Source organism: Taudactylus pleione, unplaced genomic scaffold (assembly GCF_031769625.1).
Source record: "Taudactylus pleione unplaced genomic scaffold, aTauple2 ptg000214l, whole genome shotgun sequence".
Lineage (NCBI taxonomy): Eukaryota > Metazoa > Chordata > Amphibia > Anura > Myobatrachidae > Taudactylus > Taudactylus pleione.
Window position 1 is genome coordinate 4314561 of NW_028284616.1, and position 27890 is coordinate 4342450.

General features: G+C 44.4%; 1 protein-coding gene across 1 annotated transcript; it reads left to right on the forward strand.

Annotated features, from left to right (window-relative positions):
- Nucleotides 1-1493: 1493 nt before the first annotated feature.
- On the forward strand, nucleotides 1494-26643 carry ARL9 (ARF like GTPase 9). Its single transcript, XM_088478401.1, has 4 exons — nucleotides 1494-2484; nucleotides 13026-13188; nucleotides 14588-14763; nucleotides 25267-26643. The coding sequence occupies exons 1-4, from the start codon at nucleotides 1732-1734 to the stop codon at nucleotides 25456-25458; spliced, it is 1284 nt and encodes a 427-aa protein (XP_088334527.1). The 5' UTR covers nucleotides 1494-1731; the 3' UTR covers nucleotides 25459-26643.
- The last annotated feature ends 1247 nt before the right edge of the window (nucleotides 26644-27890 follow it).

Below are 27890 nucleotides of genomic sequence, written 5' to 3' on the forward strand. Positions count from 1 at the left end.
ACCATTCTGAGATGGCATTATATAAAGTAAAGGTTTATTGTGTAATTTAATTTTTTTTTTTGCTTTGCTGAATAGCAAAAAACGTTAAACCACTATGGAAATCAATGGCTTGCTCACTACAGTGCGATACTCTGCGATATGGAAATTAATAGAGAAGATAATTGCGTTATCCTCTCCATCAATCCGATGCTGTATAAAAGTAATTGCTGAATAAAGCAATACGTCTATTCATTATGTTAATTGGCGATAATTGAAATTCCTACTCGCAGCGAGCACCCGAGCAATTCATCATTGCTCCGGTGTGGAGACAGGTGATCCGAAAATCAGGTCCTCCCCGAAAGTTTTCACTGCTGTTTTCGGAGTTCACGCAGGCTCACAAAGCCCTTGTGTCCAACAGGGGTAGAGGGATCTGAAAGGATCCCTATTCACAAACACCATCTGAAGATGGCGAATGCTCCCGCAGTCAAGCTCTGAAAATATTGTATTTTCAGCGCTTGATGAATTTGTCACCATACTAGTATATGGGGACAGGGGCCATTCCGGGAGGGAAAGGTAAGCAGGAGATATCTGTGACATCTCCTGCTTACCTTTATGCTAAATGGCCCCAATACTTAATTTCTACAAAAGCAGGTGAAAATGTTAATTTTCACCTGCTTTTGTAGAAAGTCAGTGATAATGAATAGATCCCTAAAGCTGGGCATACATGGCTAGATAAAATGCCTGTCAGACCGACAGACATTTTATCTGGCAGCCTGCCAGCCGCAGATGTCCACGGCATACACTGTGAGATTTCTCTCACAGTGTATTTGGCAGACATCTGCGCTCCGCCCCCGGGGGAGGAGACATTTCCCTGTTCCTTCCATGGGAAGGAACACAGGAAATGTCTATCTGCCGCGGCTGGGCATACACTGCCTGGTACGGCCGACAGTTTACCCCATAAATAGCTCATCGGACGGGCATGCTGGACAATCCGGCCGCACACACGCTACAATTATCGGGGCGACCAGCGGATATCGGGCGGATCACCCCGATAATTGTAGCATGTATGGCCAGCTTAAGAAAGGAAGTGTAGGTTAAATGAAAGTGATGGAGTGGGGGTATAGGGAATAAAGAATTGTGGTGATGGTGTGTGTTAAATGGAGGAAACGTGGTAATAAGAGATAATTATGATGAAAGGAGGATGACTGATGGAATTAATGTCTTCAATATGAATAACAAAGAAAAATATTGTTTTATCAAGTCAGAACACAGCTCAAATGTACTGAGTTATATAAAAGCATAAATCATTAAACGTTTCACTGACTACACACAAAGTAAGCTGACAAAGGCTGTGCAGTCACCTCACATTACAATTATTTAGTACAGCAAAAGGCAAAATTGGAAGCACATTTTATCAACCTGAAGCAATGTGCTATCGTGTTGTAGGCAGTGCCCATTACCAGGGCAGAGCTCTGCCCTGTTACAGATGTGTCAAAGCCACCACTCCCCAGTCCCCTTCAGCCATTGCTCGCGGAAGTAGTGTTACGGGAGGTTTTGGGGTGGAGCACTCTCTCAGTGCCAACTGCCGAGCATTGTTTTATTTACACACATTGTGAGTCTCCATAGATAGACAGCCCAGCACTACGCAACACAGACCAAGATCCAGGGCCCGGCTGTCCTGTTCAGCACATGGGGGAACAGTACTAGAGCTGTGTGTGCGGTGTCAGCGGTCACTGCGGGCGTGGAGGGGTGATGTCTTCTCTTCAGGGCATTGGTCTGGCCGCAGCTCTCCTCGCGGCCTCTGGTGGGGTGGCCATTGCTTCATGGAGTTACATCTCTACTAGGAGACAAAGGAGAGCAGCAGCAGCAACCTCGGACATTACACCGGTGCAGCAGCGGGACGGGAGAGAACAGCCTGGCAGTATACCTATACCAGTCCCGGATGGGGACAGTGGGGAAGACCCGGACATTACATCAGCGCAGCAGGAGGACAAGAAAAAGGAATTGGGCCACACACCCATCTTGGATGGAGAGAAGGGAGCAGAAGCACACCCGGACATTACACCGGTGCAGCAGCGGGACAGTATACGTGTATTAGTCCCGGGTGGGGAATACCCGGACATTACACCAGTACAGCAGCAGAAGGAGGAGGACAAGGAAGCAGAATTGGGCCACACACCTGTCCTGGATGGAGAGAAGGGAGCAGAAGCACACCCGGACATTACACCGGTGCAGAAGGAGGACCAGATCAATAAGGACGAATTAAGCTATATACCAGTTCTGGAGGGAGACGAGAGAGCAACCACAGGTACCTCACACCTATATGAGGATAATATTAGGGCAAACCAAGACTTCACCCCAGTACAGATGGCAAAAGAGAGAGCAGGCCCCTCACCATTACTACATACGGGAGACAAGAGAGCAACTTCGGACAAAACACCTGTAGAATCTCCTGTTAAAAAGGAAATAACTGACATTAAATCATCTACAGAAATACAGCTTAAGGTAAGAATACTCTGAAACCAAAATAGTCACAATGACGAAAGGAAATGTTAGTTTAATGATCTAAATCCCAGTGGTCACAAGTTAAAATTTTCCTAAACCTGTTCTGATATATTTGGACTTCCATGCTAATGGTGTGATACAGGTGCTCAACTAATACCCCTTTCACATCGCCAACCCGGCTCTGACTTGGGATTTTGAACACGGGTCCAACCCGGCTGCGACAGACCCCTTTCACACTGCACCTTCATCCCGGGTTGGCCCTGGTCACACTGAACCCGGGTCAGCCCTGTAAAACCCTATGGATGTCATTAAAAATTGACTTTTTCACAAAAGGGAACACAAGGGAGGGTTATTTGGCATGCAGATACACCCACAGTCACAAACAGAATATAGGTATGCCGAATATCATTTTAATCAGCAGAAGCTGCTTGTGCTATCTATTTGCATTGCTGTGCGAATAAACCACATTTTAAGGTAAAAAGACGCTCAGCGCTACCGAGTCACACGTTGTGTAGCACGACTTGTAGTGCACGGAGGATAGATGTACGTGGGCACATCTGTATGTGTTTGGAAAGATGGCAGTACACAGGAATTTGCTGTTTTCTGTGAATGCATAGCCAAGACGATGGCCACGCTACTGTAAGCTAACAGGCCTCCCTAACGAGGCTCCCTTTCACAGTGTGACCACTTCCCGGAGCTTTCATCTGCCGCCAGCGCCACTGCAGCGGGTCTGCTGTCCGGTGACACAGACAACCATTGGAGCGGCACGCATATCTGCCCAAACAACTGGGCGTGAGTTCATATTTTCCCAGCGAGACTTTTCCAGCAGCGCAAGTCACTTGGAGAAGCTCCCGCTTGCCAAGGGGCGCTATTAAGGAAAGGCTGACCTTTTAGATTTGTGTTTCTGGACTTATACTAGTGAGTTTGCCACTTTGTTTATCTTGAGCTCCCTTACAAAGTATCATTACAACCATTGCTAACAGTGCAATCTTTTTTTTTATCTGTGAAGGATCCGACTGCTTCTTATATCTGTTTTTATTTGTATTTTGATATGTATATTGTTTTATTTTATTTATTATATGTACTCCCGGGAGCCATTTATATTGTGGATGTATTTATAGATTCATATATATTTTTTTAGAATATATACTTCTTGTATTTTTGAGCGCCACTAAATACTACACATATTCCTTGGTTCAATTTTCTTGTGTGTGGAGATTGGCATTATCCACGTGTTTTGTGCTGTGGCCGCTAGAGATACTTGAATTTAGTTTATACCAGGTGTCTCTTATAGCGCAAGCAGGGCCGGATTAAGGTCTGTGGTGGTTCCTGGGCAACAAACTTGTGGGGGACCCTATACACCACTGTTTCTCGTCACCCTAAGATTTTTTCTCTTTCTATTCACCTTAATGCCCCTCTTGCAATGCCCACTGTAGAAGTGCACCTTGTGCAATGTCCCCAGTAATGGTCCCCCCTATACAGTGCTCCTTATGCAGTGCCCCCTAGTCCCCCTATGCAGTGCCCCTTATGCAGTGCCCCCAGTATTGGTCTTCCCTATGCAGTGCCCCTTATATAATGCCCACAGTAGTGGTCCCCCCTATGCAGTGCCCCCAGTAGTTGTCTCCCCTATGCATTGCCCTCAGTAGTAGTTCCCCCCTATGCATTGCCCGCAGTAGTAGTCCACCCCTATACAGTGCCCCCAGTAGTAATCCCCCCCTATGCAGTGTCCTTTATATATTGCCCCCAGTAGTAGTCCCCACCTATACAGAGCCCCAGTAGTAGCCCCCCTATGCATTGCCCCCAGTAGCAAACACCCCCCCTATACAGTGCCCCCCAGTAGTAGTCCCCACCTATACAGTGCCCCAGTAGTAGCCACCCCCTATGTATTGGCCCCCCTATACAGTGACCCTTGTAGCTGCTCCCCTATACAGGGACGCCTGTAACGCCCCCCCCTCCTATGCAGTGACAGTGCCCCACGCGCACACACAAAAAAAAAAAAAAGAAGCTTACCTGACGCGAGTTCCGGCTCTTCTGTTGCACAGTTGGGAGAGACGTCAGCATCATGACGTCTCTCCCATCATCACTAGCTGCGGGGGGGGGAGCCGGCTCCCTTCCGTTGTGCAGCAGCCAATGAGAGTCTGTCTGACTCTCATCGGCTGCTGTAACATACACACAGCTGCCGCCGGCGGCTGTGTGTATGTCACTGTGTAGTGTGGCCGTGCTCATACTACACAGTGACATACCTGAGCGCACGGTAATTTTGTATTTTTGTAGAATAGGGGAGAGGGGCTGGCACATGGCCACAACCACCATTAGCGCAGGTATGGAAATGGGGGCCTCACTGCCTGGTGAGGGGGTTCACTGCAGAGATGAGGGAGCCTGCATAGGCTCCCCCATCTCTTAAAACATCTTTGAGCAAGGGTGATGATTAGCAGCATTGGGCCTGATCCAGGGATGTGCGCTAACCATCGGGTTAGAGTACATCTAATCTGCTCACGTGCAGGTCCCATTCTGCACATGTGCAGAATGGGTCCTACAATACCGTACAGAGGGCCTGATTCAGACTCGCTCGACAGCGCTGAGCGCTCGCAAGCAGGTTGATGTTGGCCCAGTGCGCATGCGCACGACGGACCCAGCTCCGTCGTGCGCATGCGCGAAACCCGGTTAGCGACGGCCAAGCTGTCGCTATGGGTCTCGTACCAAAGGGGGCGTGCTGTCGATGGTGAGTGACAGCACGCCCCCTTTGTGGGCGTGCCGGGGGCGTGGCTGCCCAGACGGAGGCGTTCCTATGGGAACGCCCACCGTCTGGGGCCGGCCCCACTGACATCACAAGTGATGTCAGTGGGAGTGCCTTCGGCTCTGATAGAGCCGAAAGCACTCCAGGGCTTGCGGCAACGAGAACCTACCACAAGGGTCTCGTCGCAAGCCCGATGGGCGCGATTGTCTTGACCATCGCGACCATCTTTTTGGCCACTCGCTATAGCTGTGCGTGCGGCCAGGAGGCCGCTCTAAAATAAAGAGAAGGACGGCCCTGATTCAGAGCGAGCGCTCTGTTAGAGCGTCCGGCTATGAATCAGGGCCAGAGTTCCCCCAAGGCTCTGCCTGATTGACAGGCAGAAGCGTTTGGAGGGCGGAGCGGGGACGGCCTGCATTCCCGGAAACGTGGGCATGTCACCCCCATTTTCTGGGAATGCTGAGGCCAGGGTCTGCGTCAATGGACGCAGGCTTCCTGGCCTCGCAATCTGCCAGGACCCGGTCAGGCTGCGGTAAGCTTCAGCTACCACAGCCTAGCCAAAGGCACAACAATCGCGATTGTTCCGATGGTGATCCCTGGCTGTGACCTTGTTCGCAGCGGTGGGATCACGCATGTGCAGCATGGAGGTGTTTATTTCCTAAAGACACCACCTGCTGTATTTGAGTTGGACATAATTGCACAACCTCTTATGTGCGGCTCTGCAATTCTGTCCATCTCTGAATCAGACCCATTGTGCATTAATTACTAGAGAATACATGACAGTGAAATCATGTATTGCGTTCAATTACCCTACTGTCATATACTCTACAGCAGGCATGTCAAACATGCGGCCCGAATAAACATTTTATGAGGCCTGACAGTGTGGGCCCACATATCTATAATATGTGGGCCTACACCCCTGCCACAATCGGAGCTCAGGGTGAGCACTGGAGCAACATCGACCCGGTTGCGAGCTAACGACCGGGTCTGAATAAGCTCCATAGTGCATACACACTATGCAATCTAACAAATGACCAAATGATATATAACGTGCATCGTTCGGGAGTTCCAAATCGTTAGTTCGTTAACAATATATGGTTTGCTTTCTAAACATTTGAAGACCATCTTAAAGATTTGTGAACAAATTTAAATAGAGGGCTGTACTTTTCTATAGGGTATATAAAGCAGGTGCCATTTTAGCTCTGTGCAGGTCTGCTCTGTGATTATTGAGGCAACAAAATGGAGGAGGGGAGTGTCCATGGAGTGCCTAAGGTGATGTCCACATCGGCCAGGTCGGAATGACGTAGTTCGGTAGAATCTACAAATTGCACGATTTCTGCAAAACCGTCAACGAGATTGTCAGATTCAGCTGCATGTAGGGGGGCGACCTGAAGATGCGGCAGACGACGCAGCGGGAGCGCACATAGGGCCTGATTCAGACCCGGTCGCAAGCGCTGTGCGCTCGCAACCGGGTCGATGGTGGGCCAGTGCGCATGCGCGAGACCCGGATAGCGACGGGCACTCCGTCGCTCCGGGTCTCGCAACAAAGGGGGCAAGCTGTCGATGCTGAGTGACAGCTCGCCCCCTTTGGTGGGCGGGGCGGGGGAGTGGCTGCCCAAACTGAGGCGTTCCCATGTGAACGCCTCCGTTTGGGGGCGGCCCCACTGACATCATGAGTGATGTCAGTGGGAGAGATTTCGGCTCTGTTAGACCCGAAATTTCTCTGAGGCTTGCGGCAACGAGACCCTACCACAAGGGTCTTGTCGCAAGCCCAATGGTCGCGATGGGCTTGACCATCGCGACCATCTTCCTGGCCGCTCGCTATAGCTGTGGGTGGTCACCCAGAGCTATGCGAGCAGCCAGGAGGCCGTTCTAAATAAAAAAATAGCCTGGCCCTGATTCAGAGCGAGTGGCTCTGAATCAGGGCCATAGTGCGTACACACTTGACGATTTTACCGATTTGTCGTTCCAATCCGTTGGAGTTGGGCAAATCAAAATATTGTCTGTGTACCCAGCTTTAGGGGTTGAGTGCCTTACCTAATGTTTTTGTTTCTTAAAGCAAGAGGTACTTGCCAATCTCAATTTCCACAAAAAAATTATTCTCAGAATTCTATAATATTATAATGTCCGGAGTTTGTTTGACATGTATAATTTAATTAGATTCCAGTATCTTAGAGAAATGTTATGAGATAATTTCAGCAATCATGCTGCACTTGTGACGCACGTTTACATCAAGCTACGTAAAGGTATGTTGCTTTTAGGTCAAGGCTGGATTAGATTTAACAGCATTAGACAAATCTTATTAATAGCGGCTCCATTCATGTTCACATTTGTTCTCTGCCTATTGCTGCTTGAGAATCATTACAATCACAGATATTTACCAGAGACAGTGCTGATGAATGTGTGGCCCATGAATCCATGAAGAAAAGAATGGTAATGTTTTTATTGCAAAAGTTGATTTTCCTGGTATTATTAGTACTGATTTAGTGCTCCTTTTAGTGTCTTTTTACAGTTTTGGTGTATTTGCACGAGTAACATTTTAGCGGTAAAAACTAGAGGTCTGTATCATTGCCTATGCTTCAATTAGTACTCTACAAAGACACTGACCAATAATTTCCAGTTAATTATTGCTCTAGTCCAGGGGTTCTTAAACTAATTTGCTCTGAGATCCCATCTGACAATGAAAATTATTACAAGATGCCAGCAAGTTACCACAGATTGGCTTCCACACATGCGTGGTCAGCAGACCGCTCATGCATAATAGCACTGGGAAGCACAAATTTTAAGTTTATATCCCCTGTGAAGGGTGACTGGGGAGAGACAGTGGGGCTTTAATTAATGTGTGATCCTCCTCAACATCCAACACTGTATGCTCCTATGTTCCCCCATTCACAGACCTATCATATACTGTCTGTGCTCAGTGCTCCCCTCCTTCCCCTGCTGCTTCTTCCCCATCCTGAACATTGATCATCCTACATTTTGTGCTCCCCGACCCTACCACCACCTTGCCCGTCCCTTCTCCTTAGGTGCACTTAAAACACTTTCACTGACTCTGAGAGAGTCCTGGGGTATAGTTACTATAGTGCAGGTTTTTGGAAGTGGAGATGTTGCCCATAGCACCCTATCAGATTCTACTTATTTATCTAGCACCTTCTAGAAGATAATGGCTAGAATCTGATAGGTTGCTGTGAGCAACAACTCCACTTTTAAAAACCTGCACCATAGTAAATATACCCCCTGCTTTCTGGCACCTCTGTGTCTCACCACTGCTGGCTGGGTCGCTGCTTATTTGTCTTCAAAGGTAGACTCAGGGCCCGAATTTTCATCGAAGATTAATACCAGCGGCATATTTTGTTTAGTATTGCAGTGATACAAATGAAAATGCCTCTGGTATTTATCATTACTTAACCATCCGGCGAGGTCCCCCGCTCAGCTGTCTGTAACACTGCCAGTGACGGCCTTCTGTGTAGTGCGCATGCGCGACGGTCCGTCTGCACATGCGCATGGCACTTTAACCCAGTGAGGACCCGGCAGTGCCTGGAAGGCTTCACTGAAGCCGGAAAGGTAACGCTAGGTCCCTATTGCCAGCAATGGGGACCGCATTGCTCTAGCCATCTAAAGATGGCGAGATTGATGCAGTGTCAAACAGCGGTAATCTTAGATTACCTCTGTTTGTTGAATACAGAAAGGATGACATAACCCCTTTAGCGTTTGCTAAAGGGGTTATACATCGTTGATAAATGGGACCTTCAGCTTCTACCGAGGATGCTGCTGGGCGGGACCGGAGAGGAAGGGGTGTGGGCTGCCTTGGACCTCTCAGCCAGTGATCATAGGAGTCTGAAGTAACAGACAGTTCAACTTATTTAAGACTCTTCGTACCACTTGCTCCAAGTAGTCACCACCTTGACCCCATTAAAGTCCTGACCCGCAGTTTGAGTCAATGCTGACACAAGTTTTCACTACAATTTTGGAGCTTATAACAAGCATAATTTCTTCCATAAACATTAATTGGAAAAAAATTCTGTACTACTTTTGAAAAAAAGGTAGATATTTCTAGCCTTTATAAAGCCTCTTGAAGTGAGCATTGAATGATACTTGCTTCCGTAAATGGGTTGTAGTCAGCATCCTAACAGTCAGGATGCCGACGGTTACAATACCGACAGTGGCATCCCGACTGTCAGAATACCAACACATTGCAGAGGTAAGTATTAGGGTAATGGGGAGGGTTAGGCTGAGACACTGGGGGAGGGTTTAGGGTTAGGCTGCGGGAGGAGTGGGTTAGGGTAAGGATTATAATACAGAAATCTGTCGGGATTCTGACCGTTGGATTGCCACTGTTGGTATTCTGACCGTCGGCATCTTGACTGTCGGATCCCGTACCCAACCCCTGTAAACCTTTATTACAGAATAAAGTACTAACCATTTATTGAGTAAACTGGAATGGGAAACGGGATGGAGCAGTGGGGGGAGCAGGATAGATCCGGGTGGATGGAGCGGGACGGATCAGTGGACAGATAGGCAGACTGAGGTGACCCAACATATGCCGGGTCTTTTTACTAGCGAATAATAATGGTCAACTGAGGTCTGGCTGTATAAAATTGTCTTTTGATATGGCAGTTATATATATGTACAGCCATGGCCAAAAGTTTGGAGAATGACGCAAGTATTGGTTTTCACAAAGTTTACTGCATAAGTGTTTTTAGACCTTTTTGTCAGATGTTACTATGGTATAATGACGTAAAATTACAAGCATTTCATTAGTGTCAAAGGCTTTTATTAACAATTATATTAAGTTTATGCAATAAGTCAATATTTGCAGTGTTGACCCTTCTTTTTCAAGAACTCTGCAATTCGCCCTGGCATGCTGTCAATCAACTTCTGGGCCTCATACTGACTGATGGCCACCCATTCTTGTCTAATCAATGCTTGGAGTTTGTCAGAATATGTGGGTTTTTGTTTGTCCACCCGCCTTTTGAGGATTGACCACAAGTTCTCAATGGGATTAAGGTCTGGGGAATTTCCTGGCCATGGACCAAAAATTTCGATGTTTTGTTCCCTGAGCCACTAATACCCCTTTTACACCGGAGCTAAAACCCGGGTTTTTGAAGGGTTAACCCGGGCAGCTCCCTGGTGTAAAAGGGGAGGGGGTTGGATCGCCGGGTCAGGTGACCCGGCAATCCAACCCAGGTAACTAGCAGGGTTTAACACAGCGCACTCCGGGTCACGATGACCTGGAGTGCGCTGCTAGCCGGCCGATTGGTCCGGCTTCAGTGGCGCTTGGAGATGACGTCATCTCCAAGCGACCACTTTCACTCCGCAAAAGCCGGGTCTATGCATACCCGACTGCGGTGTGAGCGGCGCTTACTCGGGAATATCCCGAGTTGGCGCCGGCAAAATTACAGGTCTGATCCGGATAGGAACTTTGTTCCAACTCTGGGTCAGACCCAGAATTTAGGTGGAAAAGTGGTATTAGTTATCACTTTTGCCTTATGGCAAGGTTCTCCATCATGCTGGTAAAGGCATTGCTCGTCATCAAACAGTTCTTGGATGGTTGGGAGAAGTTGCTCTTGGAGGTTGTTTTGGTTCCATTCTTAATTCATGGCTGTGTTCTTAGGCAAAATTGTGAGTGAGCCCACTCCGTTGGCTGAGAAGCAACCCCACACATGAATGGTTTCAGGATGCTTTTCTGTGTATATTATATTTCCAAATTTTTCTATCTTAAAAATATATTTGTCTATGCTTATGTACCCTGCCCAGATGATTCCTCATGTATGATCTAATCCGTATAATTGCAACAAATTTAGAAGCTATTTAAACAGTATTATAGTTGCAAATATCCGTTTTATTTTTATGTGTTTCCTACATTTTAATTCACTTTTACATGTATTTTTCTCTTAGCTATCTAATATGTGCTGAGGCTGGAAAAGACAGGCTCTTATGACTTTGGCATTAGTCTTAAATCCATGTTGTGACTGAAGTGTCAGGTTGAGCAACACACCTGTTTAAAATAATGGAGCATACACACGGTCAGATTTGTCAGATGAACGATTTTACCAAAGATTTGAACGATTTTTGACTGCATAAAAATGAATGGAATCGTCCAAGTCTGTCTGCAAACGCATCAGATGTCAGAAATCGTTACCTGACCATCGTGAACGCGCATCGTTCAAATCGTTCATCTGACAGATATGTCAGATTTTCCTTCAGATATGAATGATTTTTTAAATCGTTATCGTTCAGATCTGAAGAAAAATCTGACCATGTGAATACACCATAAGAAAGTTACCAAGATAGCAAATATATGCTGGCAGTCATTACTTTTTACATACAAGTATTTGTAGTCTCATTTTTATGTACACTATCTGAAGATGATGATGAAAGTTAATTGTGGGTGTGGTTACCGTTATTTTTATGTGTATATTTCAACTTTTTCGTATCTACATCTGAAGGCGTTTTGTAAAACATTGACATTTCTTTAAAATCTTTAGTATTTTGATTGTATCTACCACCTAGTTATGTGCAGTTGCCTGGTAACTCTCAGCAAAAGCTACTGCAATATTGGTGCAATTTAATGGTGTCCAGCGACAATCCTACATTATTAGCATGATTCTTCTCTGAGGATTGTCTCTCTACGTTTTGATAGAAATGGATAAAATTGCAGACGCTAACCCAACACATCCCATCACCCCAAGAACACCATCCCCACAGTGAAACATGGTGGTGGCAGCATCATGCTGTGGGGATGTTTTTCAGCAGCAGGGACTGGGAAACTGACTCGAGTTGAGGGAAAGATGGTGCTAAATACAGGGATATTCTTGAGCAAAACCTGTTTCAGTCTGCCTGTGATATGAGATTGGGACGGAGGTTCACCTTCCAGCAGGACAATGACCGTAAGCATACTGCTAAAGCAACACTCGAGTGGTTTAAGGGGAAACATTTAAATGTGTTGGAATGGCCTAGTCAAAGCCCAGATCTCAATCCAATTGAGAATCTATGGTCAGACTTGAAGATTGCTGTTCACAAGTGGAAACCGTCCAACATGAAGGAGCTGGAGCAGTTTTGCCTTGATGAATGGGCAAAATCCCAGGGGCAAGATGTGGCAAGCACATAGAGACTTATCCAAAGCGACTTGCAGCTGTAATTGCCGCATAAGGTGGCTCAACATAGTACTGACTTTAGGGGGTGAATAGTTATGCACGCTGAAGTTTTCTGTTATGTTATCCTAAATGTTGACTTTAGGGGGTGAATAGTTATGCACGCTGAAGTTTTCTGTTATGTTATCCTAAATGTTGACTTTAGGGGGTGAATAGTTATGCATGCTGAAGTTTTCTGTTATGTTGTCCTAAGTGTTGTTTGATTCACAATATATAAAAAAAACACAACTTCACAGTTGTAGGCATGTTCTGTGAATGAAATGATGCACACCTTCAAACAATCCATTTTAATTCCAGGTTGTGAGGCAATAAAACATGAAAAATGCAAAGGAGGTGATTACTTTTGCAAGGCACTGTATACTGTATATTTATTTCTTTTTTTTTTACTTAGTCCTTACAAACCACCTATTTTGTAAGTAAAAATAATGGGAGGTTAGAAAAGAGTGCTAAATAAGGCGTGAGCATATTTACTCAAAATGCTAGGGTATATTAAAATGTATTCTCATCATAGGTATATTAAAGTGGATTGTATGCATTTATTAAAGTGGGTTCCAGTAAAGGAGAATGTAAATCGTATGTACAAAGTTTATTTATGAAGCACTGTAACTCTGATATGCTGGTGATCAATACATCCTGCTTTAATTCTTCAATAGGGAAAAGCATCACAAGTTTTGGTATTGGGACTTGATGGCTCCGGAAAGACTAGCGTCCTGAATTCCATTGCAGCCAACAGGGGAAAGCCCATTACAACACCAACAGAAGGAGTTAATGCAATGTGTCTCCACAATGGAAATTCTAAAATGGAGTTTTTGGAAAGTAAGTAAATGGACATGACATTGTTTGTAACAATTATTATTTTTATAGTTCTTGCATGCATAAAGACCATTATATAAATTAATCAGTGATCTAAAAAATAGAACAGTAGTTTTACTTTGTCACATGACCTGCTGTTCTTACACTGAATCTACATTTCAATTGTTGCTTTTTTAGACTGATCTCATTCTGTGCATTTTTCATTTATTGTTCTATTACTTCCTGTGCATAGCGTTGTGTAGAAGACACAATTAATTGGTTCCAAAAGTGGCTGGTTGACTCCTAAGTTTATCATTGCATCCATCATGGTTTCTTTTGCCACTAAGGGGTACATTTAAGTTTCTAAAAATGAAAAGTAGTGGTGTTGCCCATAGCAACCAATTAGATTATAGCTATCATTTCCCTATTGCATTCTAGAAAATGATAGACAAAATCTGATTGGTTGTTATGGGCAACGCTTCCACTTGTCTGTTTTAGAAGCTTTAGTAAATCTAACCCAGAGTTTTTTTGCATAGATTTTGCAGTATGTATTAACTTGTGTTTTGTGTGAATTTGTATCCTTGTAAATGCATGAACAGGTATATAGTTTCATAAAAAGGACACATTTTTGTTACCAATCTATGGAGGTATGTAAAAGTAAAAGGCTCTGTTCACAAAGGGGATTCCATGATTTATCAAAAGAAATTGATATACTGTTAATATGAATCGTTTTTCTCCCCAGGATCAATTTCACGGGCACTCCATCCACCTTTTTTTTCCATATTGTGCACATAGCACTCGCATGCAAAACTGGTTTCTGGCTTTTATACAGGAATCCCACACTGTCCTTGTATGCTTCAGTTCTTTGGCACACCAGTCCATCACAGTCACGATTTCTTAAAGCAGCAATATTACACAAATATACTACACTTAACAAATGATCATTTTAACACCCACGTCTGACGCTTTGCAATGCCCTGGCACTCTATTTCAGTTTTATGTAAGGGTGAACGACAATTTGCCTGTAGGAGGACCACTGACACCAGATATGCACAGTTATTTAGGGGTCTATTTACTAAGCCTTGGATGGAGATAAAGTGAACGGAGATAAAGTCAGCCAGTCAGCTCCTAACTGCCATGTCACAGGCTGTGTTTGAAAAATTACAGTTAGTAGCTGATTGGCTGGGACTTTAACTCCATTCACTTTACCTCCATCCAAGGCTTAGTAAATAGACCCCTAAATAACTAGGGAAGTTGGAGACACTTTGGAAATTATGTTGCTAGACCTCCTGTTCTCCTTCAGCTCTGGTCACCCTGTGGTTGGTCATTGTATTGTATTTACTGCATATAATAGTAATTATGCTCAACAGATGTAAAAAAAAAATGGTAACTAAACTTGACCATGTTTCTATTTCACCTACAGTTGGAGGTAGCGAGCAGCTACGTCCCTATTGGAAAATGTACCTCTCCAGGGCATTTGCTGTGATTTTTGTTGTAGACTCTGCAGATCATAGTCGCCTTCCATTGGCTAAAAGACATCTTCATCAACTGATTCAGCAAGACTCTGTCCTTCCACTTATAGTCCTTGCTAATAAACAGGTATTATTATTGATTTTGTATTTAAAGGATCAGTAAGTGCATTTTAAAATATTCTACTTTAATCACTCACTTCCACAAATGTTACATCTTACGCTTGAGGCTTTACAGAGAAACTATTCTTTCGCTCACAGCTGCTCCATCTTTTAGTCCTAAGCTGTAGGTGCCACTTAACCCGGTCTAAAGACCAAAGGAAAAGTGGGTTGTTTGGCTGCAAGGGAACAAAGCACCAGTACCCTGCACATGGAGTTCTACAGTGATCATAATAGCAGTGACACCCTTTACAAACCATGTAACTGCTGTTATATCACTGCATCTGAGCCACCTCTCCCATTCTTCCCAGTGAACAATAAGAGGAGTGAGCTGTCAAGATGGTCATGTATAGCTGGTTGAGCAGAAGATAGAGTAGATCGGTAATCTTGACCTTTTTTGAGATGCAATTTCAAATAGTGATTTGAATATTATTTATTTTTGGCCTCAATGTGCAGTTCTTTACAATCTGCTTCTTTTTTCAGCCTCAAACTTGACTTGAGCCTATGTATGTCTGGAGGGTCAAGACCAAGCCGGGAATGGCTTGCAGTCGCTGGACGTGGTTGTGCCTATGATCACAGTCGGCATGCAGTTGCAGCCAAAGTGCAGTAATGGCGAGCTGGGTGTGTTGTCACAACTAAAATGCGCAGTAAAAGTCTCATATGTTGGCTCCTGATGGGAGCTGACCAACCAAAGCAATCCAGGGGACCCACACCCCAAAAATCTACCCAAAATTGAACTATAGTATATAAACTTGTAGGACTTACCTAAAATTGTGCCTATTAATATTGTGCATATACTATACCAGACTCCATGCTTTTAAACCAATAAAAGTTTATATACTGTAGTGCAATTTTGGGTTGATTTTTTGGGCATGGGTCCCCTGGATTGCTTTGGTTGGTCTGCTCCAGGGCATTGCATTATAACACATTCTTTTCTGCACAATTTTAATACTTTGTTTGTTTCATTATTATATTTGTATTTTCACCTTTCTATGCAGCCATAGCTGCTCTTAATTTTTTTTCTTCACTTTTCTCACTATGGCGGTGCCCTGGGGTGGCTCGGCTGCGCTGATTTAGGGGTGTCCTGCACTATGGATTTGAACCCTAGTATGTTAGGGACCTACCCTAAAGAGGTTTCCTGGATATGGTGGGTAGGCCCATAACCTTGGCCATGATTATGCTAAAAAACCTCTAATGATTGCAAACTTTTATTGCACTTATATATTATCAGTAAGTTAGAGTTGTGCACCTAAGATCTGTCTGTTTCTGTGCCTGCAATTAGTCTCATCAAGTAGCACCTCCCATTTTATATATATATATATATATATATATATATATATATATATATATATTCAGGGTGTGCAGTCTAGGGATCTTTCCTATATACTCCAATGAAAACTCTGCTGGGAGACTAGCATCCCAGATGTCTGCAGTCCAGAGGAAAATGTAGGATCTTGAAGGCCCTGCCGTGACAATGTAAGGAGCATTAACCTTCCTGAAAAGGCAGAGGGCACACTCCCTGAACAATTTCTTGAGGAATGGCTTATTGATACTTGCGGTCGGGATCCTTTTACTGAACACTTTGCAGTAGAAAGGCTCATCGAGGACCCAAATGAGCCTCGCCCCCTGTTCTCCGCCACACACCTGTATTGCTAAACTGTTTAGTTACGAGGATAGAGATGCTATCATTCTTGGCTCACTCTAAAGCCCCATGGAAAGAAACAAATCGGCATTAGTGTTCTCTGACTTTCCGGGGCCGTGCAGAAGAACAGAGCTTTATCCCAAATAAGACTATGCTATGTTGTTTCCCTATAGCAGTGGTTCTCAAACTCTGTCCTCAGGACCCCACACAGTACACATTTTCCAGGTCACCTAGCAGGTGCACAGGTGTATTCATTACTCACTGACACATTTTAGTGGAGCTAATTATCGCACTTGTGATTCTGTGAGGAGACCTGGAAAATATGCACTGTTTGGGGTCCTGAGGACCAAGTTTGAGAACATGTGTCCTATAGGTTGCGAGTTGTGGCCAATGGGGAGGCTTCTTTATTTGATACTCCTACAGAGGCTGTGGCTTGGCTGGACCGCCATGCACTGAGCTGTTGACAGCTGCACTCATGATTCAGAGGTTTTACTTTTCTCATGTTTATGTGATACTGTTTTTTCTATAAATAGGTGAGCATGATTTTTTTTCTTATTTTTCTGTTCTGACTATAATATATTTACAACCCTGCTCATGATGGTATTACTGCTTCCTTACAGTAGTATTCATTATTTTGCAGCTATGGTCCATATAGTAGCCTAGCCTAGTGCTGGGCCCATGAGGGGCTGGAATGTTTCTTAGCATGACGTGCACTTGTTCATTTCTCATACCCTCTTCTGCCGTGTGTGGGGTGTTCTCTAATTACTATGGAATGGATTAGTGCATGGGCTGGGGGGCCTTTCTCACCTCTCTGGGCCCCAATATCTGCTTAAATATAGTGTAGGATGGCTGGCTGCTACATACCAGAAAAAAACACACTGAAAGCAGCGCTAATACCTGATTTAAATTAGGTTATTGTTATGCTTGAAATATTAGTAACCATGAGGGCTATGATAAAAATAAATTTAAAACATTTATTGACACATAAAGAAGGAAAATTCCTTCAGCAACCTAAAAACATGAATTAAAATGTATTCGTACACAAATGATTACAGTCCCCAGTTCAGTGTCACGGTATGGCGTGGGCTTGGACCCGGAGTGGAGTCGGATGCGGAATGGAGGCTTGTTTGTTGATACTGGAAGGCAGCTGGTCTTAACGGAGTATGACTCATGAGGTGAGTGGGTACACGGAGGGCGAGGTGCCGCTGAAGGAATGCGGACTATGCTCAGCGACCGGGGTCGGTTGGTCCGTAGTGGGTACAGGTGGCAAGCTGGTATGCAGAACAGGCGAGGTACAGAGCTGGTAACACTGAAACACTCTGGAACTGCAGCAAGTATGGAGCAAGGGAGCACAGGAACTAGCTCACAGCTATGCTGTGATAAACGTTGCACTGGCAACTAAAGGACCTCTTGACAGCCCTTTAGTACCCTCAGGTAGTGCAGGATTGGCTGCAAAACACTCCCAGGACAGCTGTGACCTGATTGGCTCCCACCAGACACCTGACCAAAATCTAACATGGCCGCGCCCAGTAGTCTCCAGCATGATAGCACTGTCAGTTTCACCTGCTCAAACCTCCGTCCAGATGAGCCCACTTAGTCTGTGGGGACCCCCTGTGCCCAGCGCCGCTCTCCAGGACCCTGCTCCACCGCCAGAGGGACCGCGCCAGAGTGCCCGGCGAGGTAAGAGTCGCGATCCTGGCAGCCTGACAGCCCGAATCGTGACATTCAGTTGTCTCTCAAGGAATATAAATATGTGGGGTTGGTGAATAAACTACATAGGTTGCAAGGTCCGAAGTTGTATGATTACTATACCAAGGGTATTGTGAACCGTATTAAACAAATGTCAGCCTAGTACATTTGATGGATCTCCCAGAGTGTTTAGTGCTGCAGCCTTCAGTGTGGTTAGCACAAAGACCCCCCCGAAAAGCCAGTTGTGTCCCAGTAACACTGCTGTGTAACTCCACTGTTAGTGGAGGACACAACGGCGGCAGGTGTGTGTGATGCAGCTTAATCTTGGTTGGCTGCTAGGCTCTAACACCATCACCAGGAGGTTTGCGCTGCCGCTGTTCTGTGGAGCATGCTCCTTAGGAATTATGAATTATCATTGGATGAAGTTAGCAGAGTCTCGGCTGGTGGGTTGTTGTACCGCGCCACAAAGGGTGCTAGTGTGGCCGGGTATTGCTACCAACATGATCACTCATCTGACTCGTTTCCCCATATAGTATGGCTTTCTCAATGGGCTACATACTGTCTGTTTTTGTTCACCATTGCTTGGTTTACATATTATTTGGGGAGCTCTATGATTTAAGACCATTTTTCTATCACTTCCTATAGTCTACAGAGTTTGTTAGTTCTTTATTAGGATTTTGTAGAATAAAATAAAATAAAAATAGGTTGGTTTCTATAAAGGTGGGTTAGGAAAGTTTATTGGTCAGAAAATAGCCCTAATTGGGGAGTGGGTGATGGGTTTCAAGGTTGTGTTTTGTTTGTTGTTTTGCATTGCTACTACATGTCTTCCTGCTATTTTACAGACAACTGTCAAGCATGTATGTCTGCATTGTTATTTTTGTGTTGGTCGTAGTAATGGTTGGCCCTACTACTTTCCCTCCTGTCTTTGTAGGTACTTATTTGTTGTCACCTAGAAAATATTGTTCTCCAACATTATACCAAACTGTCTCACTTGGAATGTTAGGGTTCTCAATAATAAGAAAAAGCACTCTCTACTGCTCAATCAGGAGTACATGTCTGATATTGTATGTCTAGTGGAGACGCACCTGGTGGGGTGTAAAGTTTTATTCTTTAAAAACCATCGGTAGGTTGGGCTTATAATGCAACACATACGTCAGCTTCTCAAGGTGTCTCTGTAATTATTAGAAAGTGTTTGTTTCATTCTGGACAGGGTAAAAACGGACCTGTGGGGCCACTACGCTTTTATTAAGGCTAGAGGATATGCCACTCCGATTATAATACTGACATTGTATTTTCCACCAGCCTATAATAGTGGTGCCCTTATAAAGGGGACTGAATTTATTTCTTCATCCCCAGACACCTCAGTGCTATGTCTAGGAGACTTTATCAATGTACAGGATCAGACGCTAGATTGTTGGCATCTGGACCAGAAACGTGGGAGCCGTGGTAGTCTGGTTGGGCTGGTGGGGTAGCTGGGCCTGGTTTACATATGTAGACTATCTATGGAGGCTTCTGATTTTTCTCGATGCCTCCATCACTTTGGAAGAAGTTTATCTAGCCATTCGCTCCTTCCCCAAGGAGAAGGCTCCAGGATCTGACATGATACCTGTCAAGTTATATGTTAAACATGCCAGGTTTTATATACTTAGATTACTTGATCTATTTAACGATTTGTGTGGGTTCTTTCAGAGTCCTTTCAAAGCCTGGTAAGGATCCTTTCCTCCCCAACTCGTACCGTTGCATCGCCCTGTTGCCTACAGTTATTAAAATCCTGGTCAAGATCCTTGCAAATCAGTTGAGCCAAGTTAATACCTCTATTGTTAATCCAGACGAGATTGGTTTTATGTCTGGAAAATTTACCTTAGTGTACCTGAGTAGATTATGTTCTCACCTCCATACGTCCCATAATGATGAGGTCACAGCAATTGTAGTTTCTTTTGATGATGCTAGGTCATTTGACTATCAAGTGGCCCTTCCCCTGGGAGACGATGTCATGATTTTGGTGTGGACCCGATATTCCTTGGTGGTTAAAGTTGTTATATATTGTTAAAGTTGTTATATTCTTCCCCCACAGCCTGCATTAGTGTCAGTCGTTTGGTGTCCACACCCTTTAATTTATACAGAGTAACGTGACCGGGCTGCCCCCTGTCACCCTTCCTATTCGCTTTGGAGTGCAGACTAAACACCTGACTCTGTAAGATCGCTATTGAGTATGCAACTGCGAATTCATAAGGAACGCAGCTGCGAATGTATGCTGATGTTTGCAATAGCTCATTCGGCATAAAGACGCCCACTGCTGCTTTCTTACATCCGTACTACCTTGAACTCCTGCATATACATTGGTACCATCGACGCACATCGGCCCATCATGCAACATTTACACCAGGTCTGACCAGCCGCAGAAACTTCAAGTCTCGTCGCACGCAGTGAGTACTCAAGCTGTGTATGCAATTGCAGTGGCTAATTTATGCACGCACAGGAAACGGCGATGGATTCCTCAGTGCGTCCGCACACACAGTGCGGTGCAAAAGCATGCGCAGAGTTTAACAATCGCTCAATCTGCGTTCTTAATTGCATTTGCACACGCTGCTGAACCAGGCCCTAAGAACGCTTTGCGGTATCAAGTAGGACAAGGTTACTTTGCAAGCTGATGATTTATTGCCTTTTCTTGCTGACTCTAACTCCTCCCTGCTTTCAGTTCTGCATGTTGCGGATCAATTTACCCCTTCCACAGGTCTCTCTATCAATTGGGATAAATTGCACATTCTTCCCTTTAAACTGGGTACACACTAGACGATATGTCGCCACAATCCAGCATACCTGGCTGACCTATCGGCCAGTGTGTACCCATTATGCTCTGTCCCGCGGGTCATCATCGGGTTTGTTCTATCGGCCTGCATGTAGGGCCGATAGAACGACCCAGATGCTGACGCCGGCATAGTGGATGGAGCCAGTACCCTACATATCTGGCGGTCGATCGCTGGGTACATGCATTGGCAAGTGTGTACCCAGCTTTAAGGGGGTTGCCCTGCAGTTCCTCACCCTCCTACACCTCTTTGTTGGGTTACTAATTTAAGTACCTTGGAATTTGGATTTCTTATAATATGTCAGACTATCTAGATCTCAATGTTTCCCCACAACTGGACTATATAAAATGGAGCTTACATGTCTGGCGTGGGCTTCCGCTCACTTTGACAGGGAAAGGGAATCTTGTTAAAAATGGTTATACAAGCAGAATTGCTCTATCTTTCAGCTTCATTCCCTAGCCAGGCTTTGAGCTTCCGTTTCTTTGACTTCGCTACATTTTAAGTTATACTATTTTGCAGCGCAGCTTGCACACCTTCAGGTCCGGGTGCAAGTTGGGGAGGCTGATGATTTGCCCACACTATTAGTTGCCCAGTCTAGTATGGGCTTTTCCCCATTCAGGTATTCCTAGGTGGTAGGATAGGAAATTTGGTCCTGACCATCGTATACCAAACTGTGAGGAATTTGGAACGTAGTTGGCAGACTACTGGGATATTCTGATTCTGATTTAGATCCAGACAATCCTTTATGGGGGATTGCTATATTAGCAAAATTACTACCATTACAAGCTATCCTGGCCTGGGGTAGGTGGGAACTGGTCTCAGTGGAAAAATTATATGGTTCAAGTGTTCTTAAGTCCTTCCCACAACTGTGCTCTGAATTTGGGTTGTCTAGGGGTCACTTCTACCACTATTTGCAGATCTGAAGGTGGCTTACAAAATTTTCAGATGTTCCACTTTATAGGCGTTGCCATTATAAAAATTCCTACGCACATTGGTTCCCAAGAGACCAGTGTAATTTTTGTTTTCCTGTCTACTGGGTTCTAAACACGCGGAGGCTCTGTCTCAACTTAGAGGTCAGTGGGAGACTTATGTGGGCCCCTTAAGTGAAAAGGATTGAGATGTGGCATTAGATGGCCCTCGAAAGTCCACAATGTCAAAACGCTTCCAGCAGATAGAACTACTTATTTTACATCAGCCTTACCTCTCTTCTGTACGGTAATGCAAATTTGGAGGGAGAGACATTCATCTACATTCCCCAAATGCTCAGAGACGGAATGTACCTTTTAGGCACCTCCTCTGGTTCTATCCACATGCTTTTGCTTTTTTGTATAGAGTGACTAGGGTGGGGCCCTCCACAGGTGTGTCTTTCCCCCTTTTGGTTCCCAGGATGTGCCTCTTGGGCATCCTTGGCGAAAATCTGATAAATAATCATCTCAGACAATATGTGCTTAATGGTGTAACTTTGGCGAATGTTTGCATTGCTAGAGCTTGGATGGCCATACTATAGATTTTGTTTCTTTGATGAATTCTACTGTCATTCATGAGAAGTGTGTGTACCTTGGACGAGATGCTTTGCTGAAGTTTGAATGTATTTGGAGCCTTTGATTGGAATCACCTTACCGCTCTGCTAAGTTTCTTGAGACTTTGGCCTCTAATAGCAGGATTTGTGAGTGTTGTGTCCACCACAAGTCAATTAACTCAGCTCTGATTGGTTAAATTGTATAACATATATTTGTATGGGGATGCGGTCATAGGGTCTGATTCAGCATGGATCGCAATTGCAACCGCGTGCGCAGATCGGCCGATGGTGCATACTGTGCATGCGTATGCAACGCAGTGCACATGCGCAGAACAGCATTGCAATTGCACTACGATCGCGCACGGAGATAGAAAGCCATTGGAGAGTGAGTGACGGGACGTCAGCGTTTGGGGGGAGTGGTCAGAGAAACTCTTTTTGTGCCTGTCTGTCTAAACGCCGTTGCATGTGCTTGCATAAATTAGCGACGGCATAGGCAGCTTGAGTACTTAGTGCGTGCGACGAGACTTGCAATTTCTGAGACAGGTCAGACCTGCTGTAATTCTGCGTGATCCGATGTTACTCGTTGTTACCGATGTATGCGCAGGACTGCGAGGTATTATGGATGTGAGAAGGCGGTAGTGGACCTCTCTATGCTGGCTGAGCGGTTGCAATCGTTAGCGTATAATCGCAGCTGCGATCACAATAGCGATTCATGCTGAATCAGGCCCATAACTCCGACAGCTGGGATTCCAGCATTAAGAAAGCTGACACCAGAATCCCAACGCTTTTCAGAATACCGTCGCTGACTGCCGGAATCCCGAAGGTAAGTACTGGGGTTAGGGGGAGGGTTAGCGTAAGGCACTACGAGGAGGGCAAGTTTAGGGGGTGGGGGGAGGGAGGGTTAGGGGTTAGGTGAGGCTTACTTACCTGGAGGCGTCAGGATTGTAACCTGGTCATGATGCCGGCGTCGGGTTTCTGACCACTGTGATCCCGAGCGTCGGCATCCTGTACCCATCCCATTTGAATGAACACCTACTTCTCCGATTTACTTTTTTCAAGTACAGCATTAATGTACCTCCTTGCCATCAATTGTACTGCATTTTATGCTGGAAGAAGTTCCTAAAACTGTTCTGTATATTCTTTCCTTTTTAAGCAATGCTCATTTTGTTTGTATTTTTCAAACTATTAAACTCTATTTTGGTACTTTCTAGCTGCTTTATCTGGTCATTAACTTTAATGTTTTTTCCATTATGTACAGTTATTGTTATCATTTTGCTAATGTCTGTTACAGTGGAACTACAGGCCCCAACAAACCTATCCCGGTACTTGGAGAACCACAAGTGCCAGCATGCCCGTACAGTAAGGGCCCGCTGGCACCTGTACCTCCACTGTAAAGGAAATATATAAAAAAAAAAAAAAAAAACACACACAGAATGTTTAACCCTTTATTGTCCAATCACACGCACTCACATTACATACTTACCTACTCCATGGAGCATGTCGGGGTCCCCTTCTCCATGTAGGCATCCAGGGGGCTCGGTAAAAAAAAATAAACCACTCTCCCAATCCCACATACACACAAGCACTGTATGTACATACCCGAGAATGACTGTTTCCACTTGGTTTCCTGCACCTTAGCACTGATTGGCTAAAAGTCATCAGCCGCTGCCATTGAAACCTGCCGCTGATTGGCTGAGAGAGGTCTGACTCTTAGCCAGTCATTGCTTGTGTGTTCGTGGGATCAGGAGAGCACATCAGAAAAAGAAACCAATTAGTTCCCCAAGGAATAGTGAGATCTAAATCAATTACTGGGGGATGACTTCATAGGATGACTCCTCTCAAGTCATCCTCTGGGAATTGATTTTGACACACCAGGCAGGCACCTGGCAGTCTGTGCAGCCGAACGGAACGTCCTCAGGACTCTCCAGTCAGTGGCGCACTTATTGGTACTGCCTGCCTCGCCTCTTCTATGTAACGTAATGACGACATGCGAATGACGTAGAGCGCCAAGGGAGCGGGTTGGCACAGGGCACTTTTAAGCCCTGTGACAGCTCTGACTATAAGTGTGCTATCTGTATATTTTGGAGGTTCTTGCCTTACTTTGAAGAACAAAGATACCTTTAGATACCTGCTCACCTTACATAGACGATGAGTGTCATTTATTTTCCATTTATTTGGAATATGAGTTTGTTATAATTTACACCATGATTTACGTATCTTCTTTTTATTTATAAGAATTTAATACTTTTGAAGAGAAAAATAAAAGAAACCTTTCAAGGCCCATTATCCACCTTTTTAAAGTGATAGCATAATTAATAGGAGACCCTGGCATACCACAGAATTGCACTGTTTTTTGGCATATTTCCTTCTTTTGCATATACTGCATTGAGGAAGCCAGTTGAGTTCCTCAATTTGAAGAAGTGTACATCATAACCAGAGGACTTTAAGTTAAGGACAGCGCTTTGTAGCCTTCTCATTGTTGTTCTATTGGTGGGTGATTTTCTTTTGTTTGTTGGTTTCAAATGTTACCTCTGTTCCTCCAGCAGGGTCATTTTGGAGTTAAAAGGGAGTAAGGTATGCGAGAGCAAAATGCAGCCTGTATTTACAATTGATACAGATCACTTTCATTTTTTTGCAATTAATAAGATCTAAGGAAAATTACTTTCAGAATGTAAAAAATATTTTATCCTTAAACTTGCTGTGTACGACATGCAAATTCTGGATATATATAACAATTACATATATCCGGAACAAATATTCTTTCTATTCGTGGGTGTTGAACTAGTAGAGGTAGTAATCACTCTGTTTTCTCCACAGGATCTAAAAAATGCCTACCACATCCCTGAAATCCATGATGCCCTTGCACTGTCGGAGATTTGTGAAAATCGGAGGCTGTATTTAATTGGGACACATGTGACAAAGGATGACCCTGACGTTTCTTCTGGGATCCAAGATGCAAAGGAATTCCTTGCACAACTGCTTTCAGAGAATTCTGCTAAAATAACATAGTTCTATTTGTCCTAAGCTATAGACTGCATACTCTAAAAGGATCTAGCTTTAAATGGTGCAGACTACTCTGCATAAGCAATATATCTGTGTGCTAATAGGTGGCCTATTGGAATGGATTCTTTAAATAATTGTTCTAAGTACTATTTTTTTTAAAGTCATATTAATACAATGTTTTTCATGTTTGAAAATTGTCTTTGGGAAACAGAAAATATTTTACATAATATACATTTGAATATACTTGAACTTGGGTTGATTTGAAATATAACTAATATGGGGGGGGGGGCAATTTAAGAGATTATTTACTAAACGGGTTCATATAACCACTAAACCTGTGGTTCCCAAACTGGGTGCTGCGGAGCACTTGCAGAGGTCCCACAGATTGGTGGTCCAGGACCTAAATACAATTATTTATGGTCAATGTGATAGTGGCTGTCAGTCATAAAATATGTGGACAAACAGAAGTGCAACTCTGTCCACCACCACATAAATGACCCTAAGGATGACGGCTAAGCACAATTTACTTAATTTATAGTTTTTGCTGAATATCTCAAGACTTTTGGCCTAGGGGTGCCATGAAAAAGATGCTGATACTCTAGGGCGCCGTGACTCAAGAAAGTTTGGGAACCACTGTACTAAACTGTTGAGCAAGTACATTTTAGAATATTTAAGGTGGATATGGACGTGTAATCTCAATAAACAGCGTAAGTACACATGACTTTGCTTCCCGAAGCCCCTCCTAACCACCTGTCTCCTTTCCATTCCTATCCGTCGCATGTGCCAATAGTACATATGTTTCAGTATTTTGCAGGACTGTGCTCTGTAAGTACCCACATGCTTTGACACAAGCTCAGCTATGCACATTTACACTTCTGGTGTTATTGGGTGCAATGCATGTGCAGAGATTACATAAAGTAGGAATGAATACTGATGCCACTCTTTTGTTAATCATGTAAGGATGTACACTTTCCACCTTCCTCCTCTCACCAGGTATGGGCGGGTAAGTTTGCACATCAGACAGGTTTGGGCACTATGAAATTTGGGTTCTATTTAGCAACTAAAATAAAATGTATGTTTCTTTTATTCCGCTATTAAACAGAGTACTAAAACTTAATGGTAGGTAAATGTTTGTTGCAGTCAGCATAGCACCTTTTAAACCAAATAAATACAATCTATTTTGTGCTTTAATTCTATAGTATGAGTTTATTGAAATGCTTTCTATTTTCTTTACTGTAACATTTTATATGATATTGAATTTAAACTCCTATTAATTGCATTAACTTAAAAGTAGTAGTGGGAAGTATTTTGTACAGTTTACCACCTAAGGTTTTCTATTTTATTATAGTATATCATTTTATAAGCGGCACTGTTAAAGACCTCACGAGATTGAATACCTAATTAATAACATAATACATGCTATGAATATTTATGTGAAGGCAAGATTGTTGAAATTGCCTCCAGTAGTTTTAAACATTGCAAACAAATATGTTTTTCCCGTTCACAGTGAAGGGCCTGGCACAATTTACTGTCTGTGGGAAATTCTCAACAAAAATGATCTTGTTAAGTATCTTTCAGCAGTAGGTTTAGCCAGAATACACATTTCCCCTTTATTAATCGAATTTACTGTCCTGCTGATAGCAATGAATGTGGATTACAACTTGTTCTTAATAAACAAACTCCGGTGCCAGATATGCCCTAAACAAACAAAGATAATGAGATGCACTGGAAAAAAAGCACATTGCACTATTTTGTTTCCTGTTATTGTTTAACATAATTAGCTTATTAACTATGACCGCATGGTATTCCCCCTTCAGGACCAGACAAATTTAATGACAGAGGGGGTCCAATTTTGTAACATAATGAATTTAGGGCCTGATTCAGACCCACTCGCGAGCGGCTGTCCGCTCGCAAGTGGGTCGATGTTCTGGACTGAGCATGCGCACGACGGAGGGAGCTCCGTCGTGCGCATGCGCCAGACGCGACGAGTGAAGGAAAGTCCTTCGCTCGTTGTGTCCGATCAAAGGGGGCGTGCTGTCAATGTTGATTGACAGCACGCCCCCTTTGGTAGGCATGCCGGGGGCGTGCCTCCCTGACGGGGGCGTTCCCACGGGAACGCCTCCCATCAAAAGCCGGCCCACTGACATCACTAGTGATGTCAGTGGGAGATATTTTGGCTCTGATAGAGCCAAAATCACTCCGGAGCTTGCGGTTGAAAACCTCAACCGCAGGCTCCGGCTCGCAATTTCGATGGTCGCGATGGTCTCGACCATCGCGGCCATCAAAATGCACGCTCGTATAGCCTGTGGGTGGTGACCCACAGCTATACGAGCGTCCAGAAGGACGCTCCATTTTCATGGAGGCCGGCCCTCATTCAGAGCGTGCGCTCTGCTCAGAGCGTACGGCTCTGAATGAGGGCCTTAATCTGTAATGATATG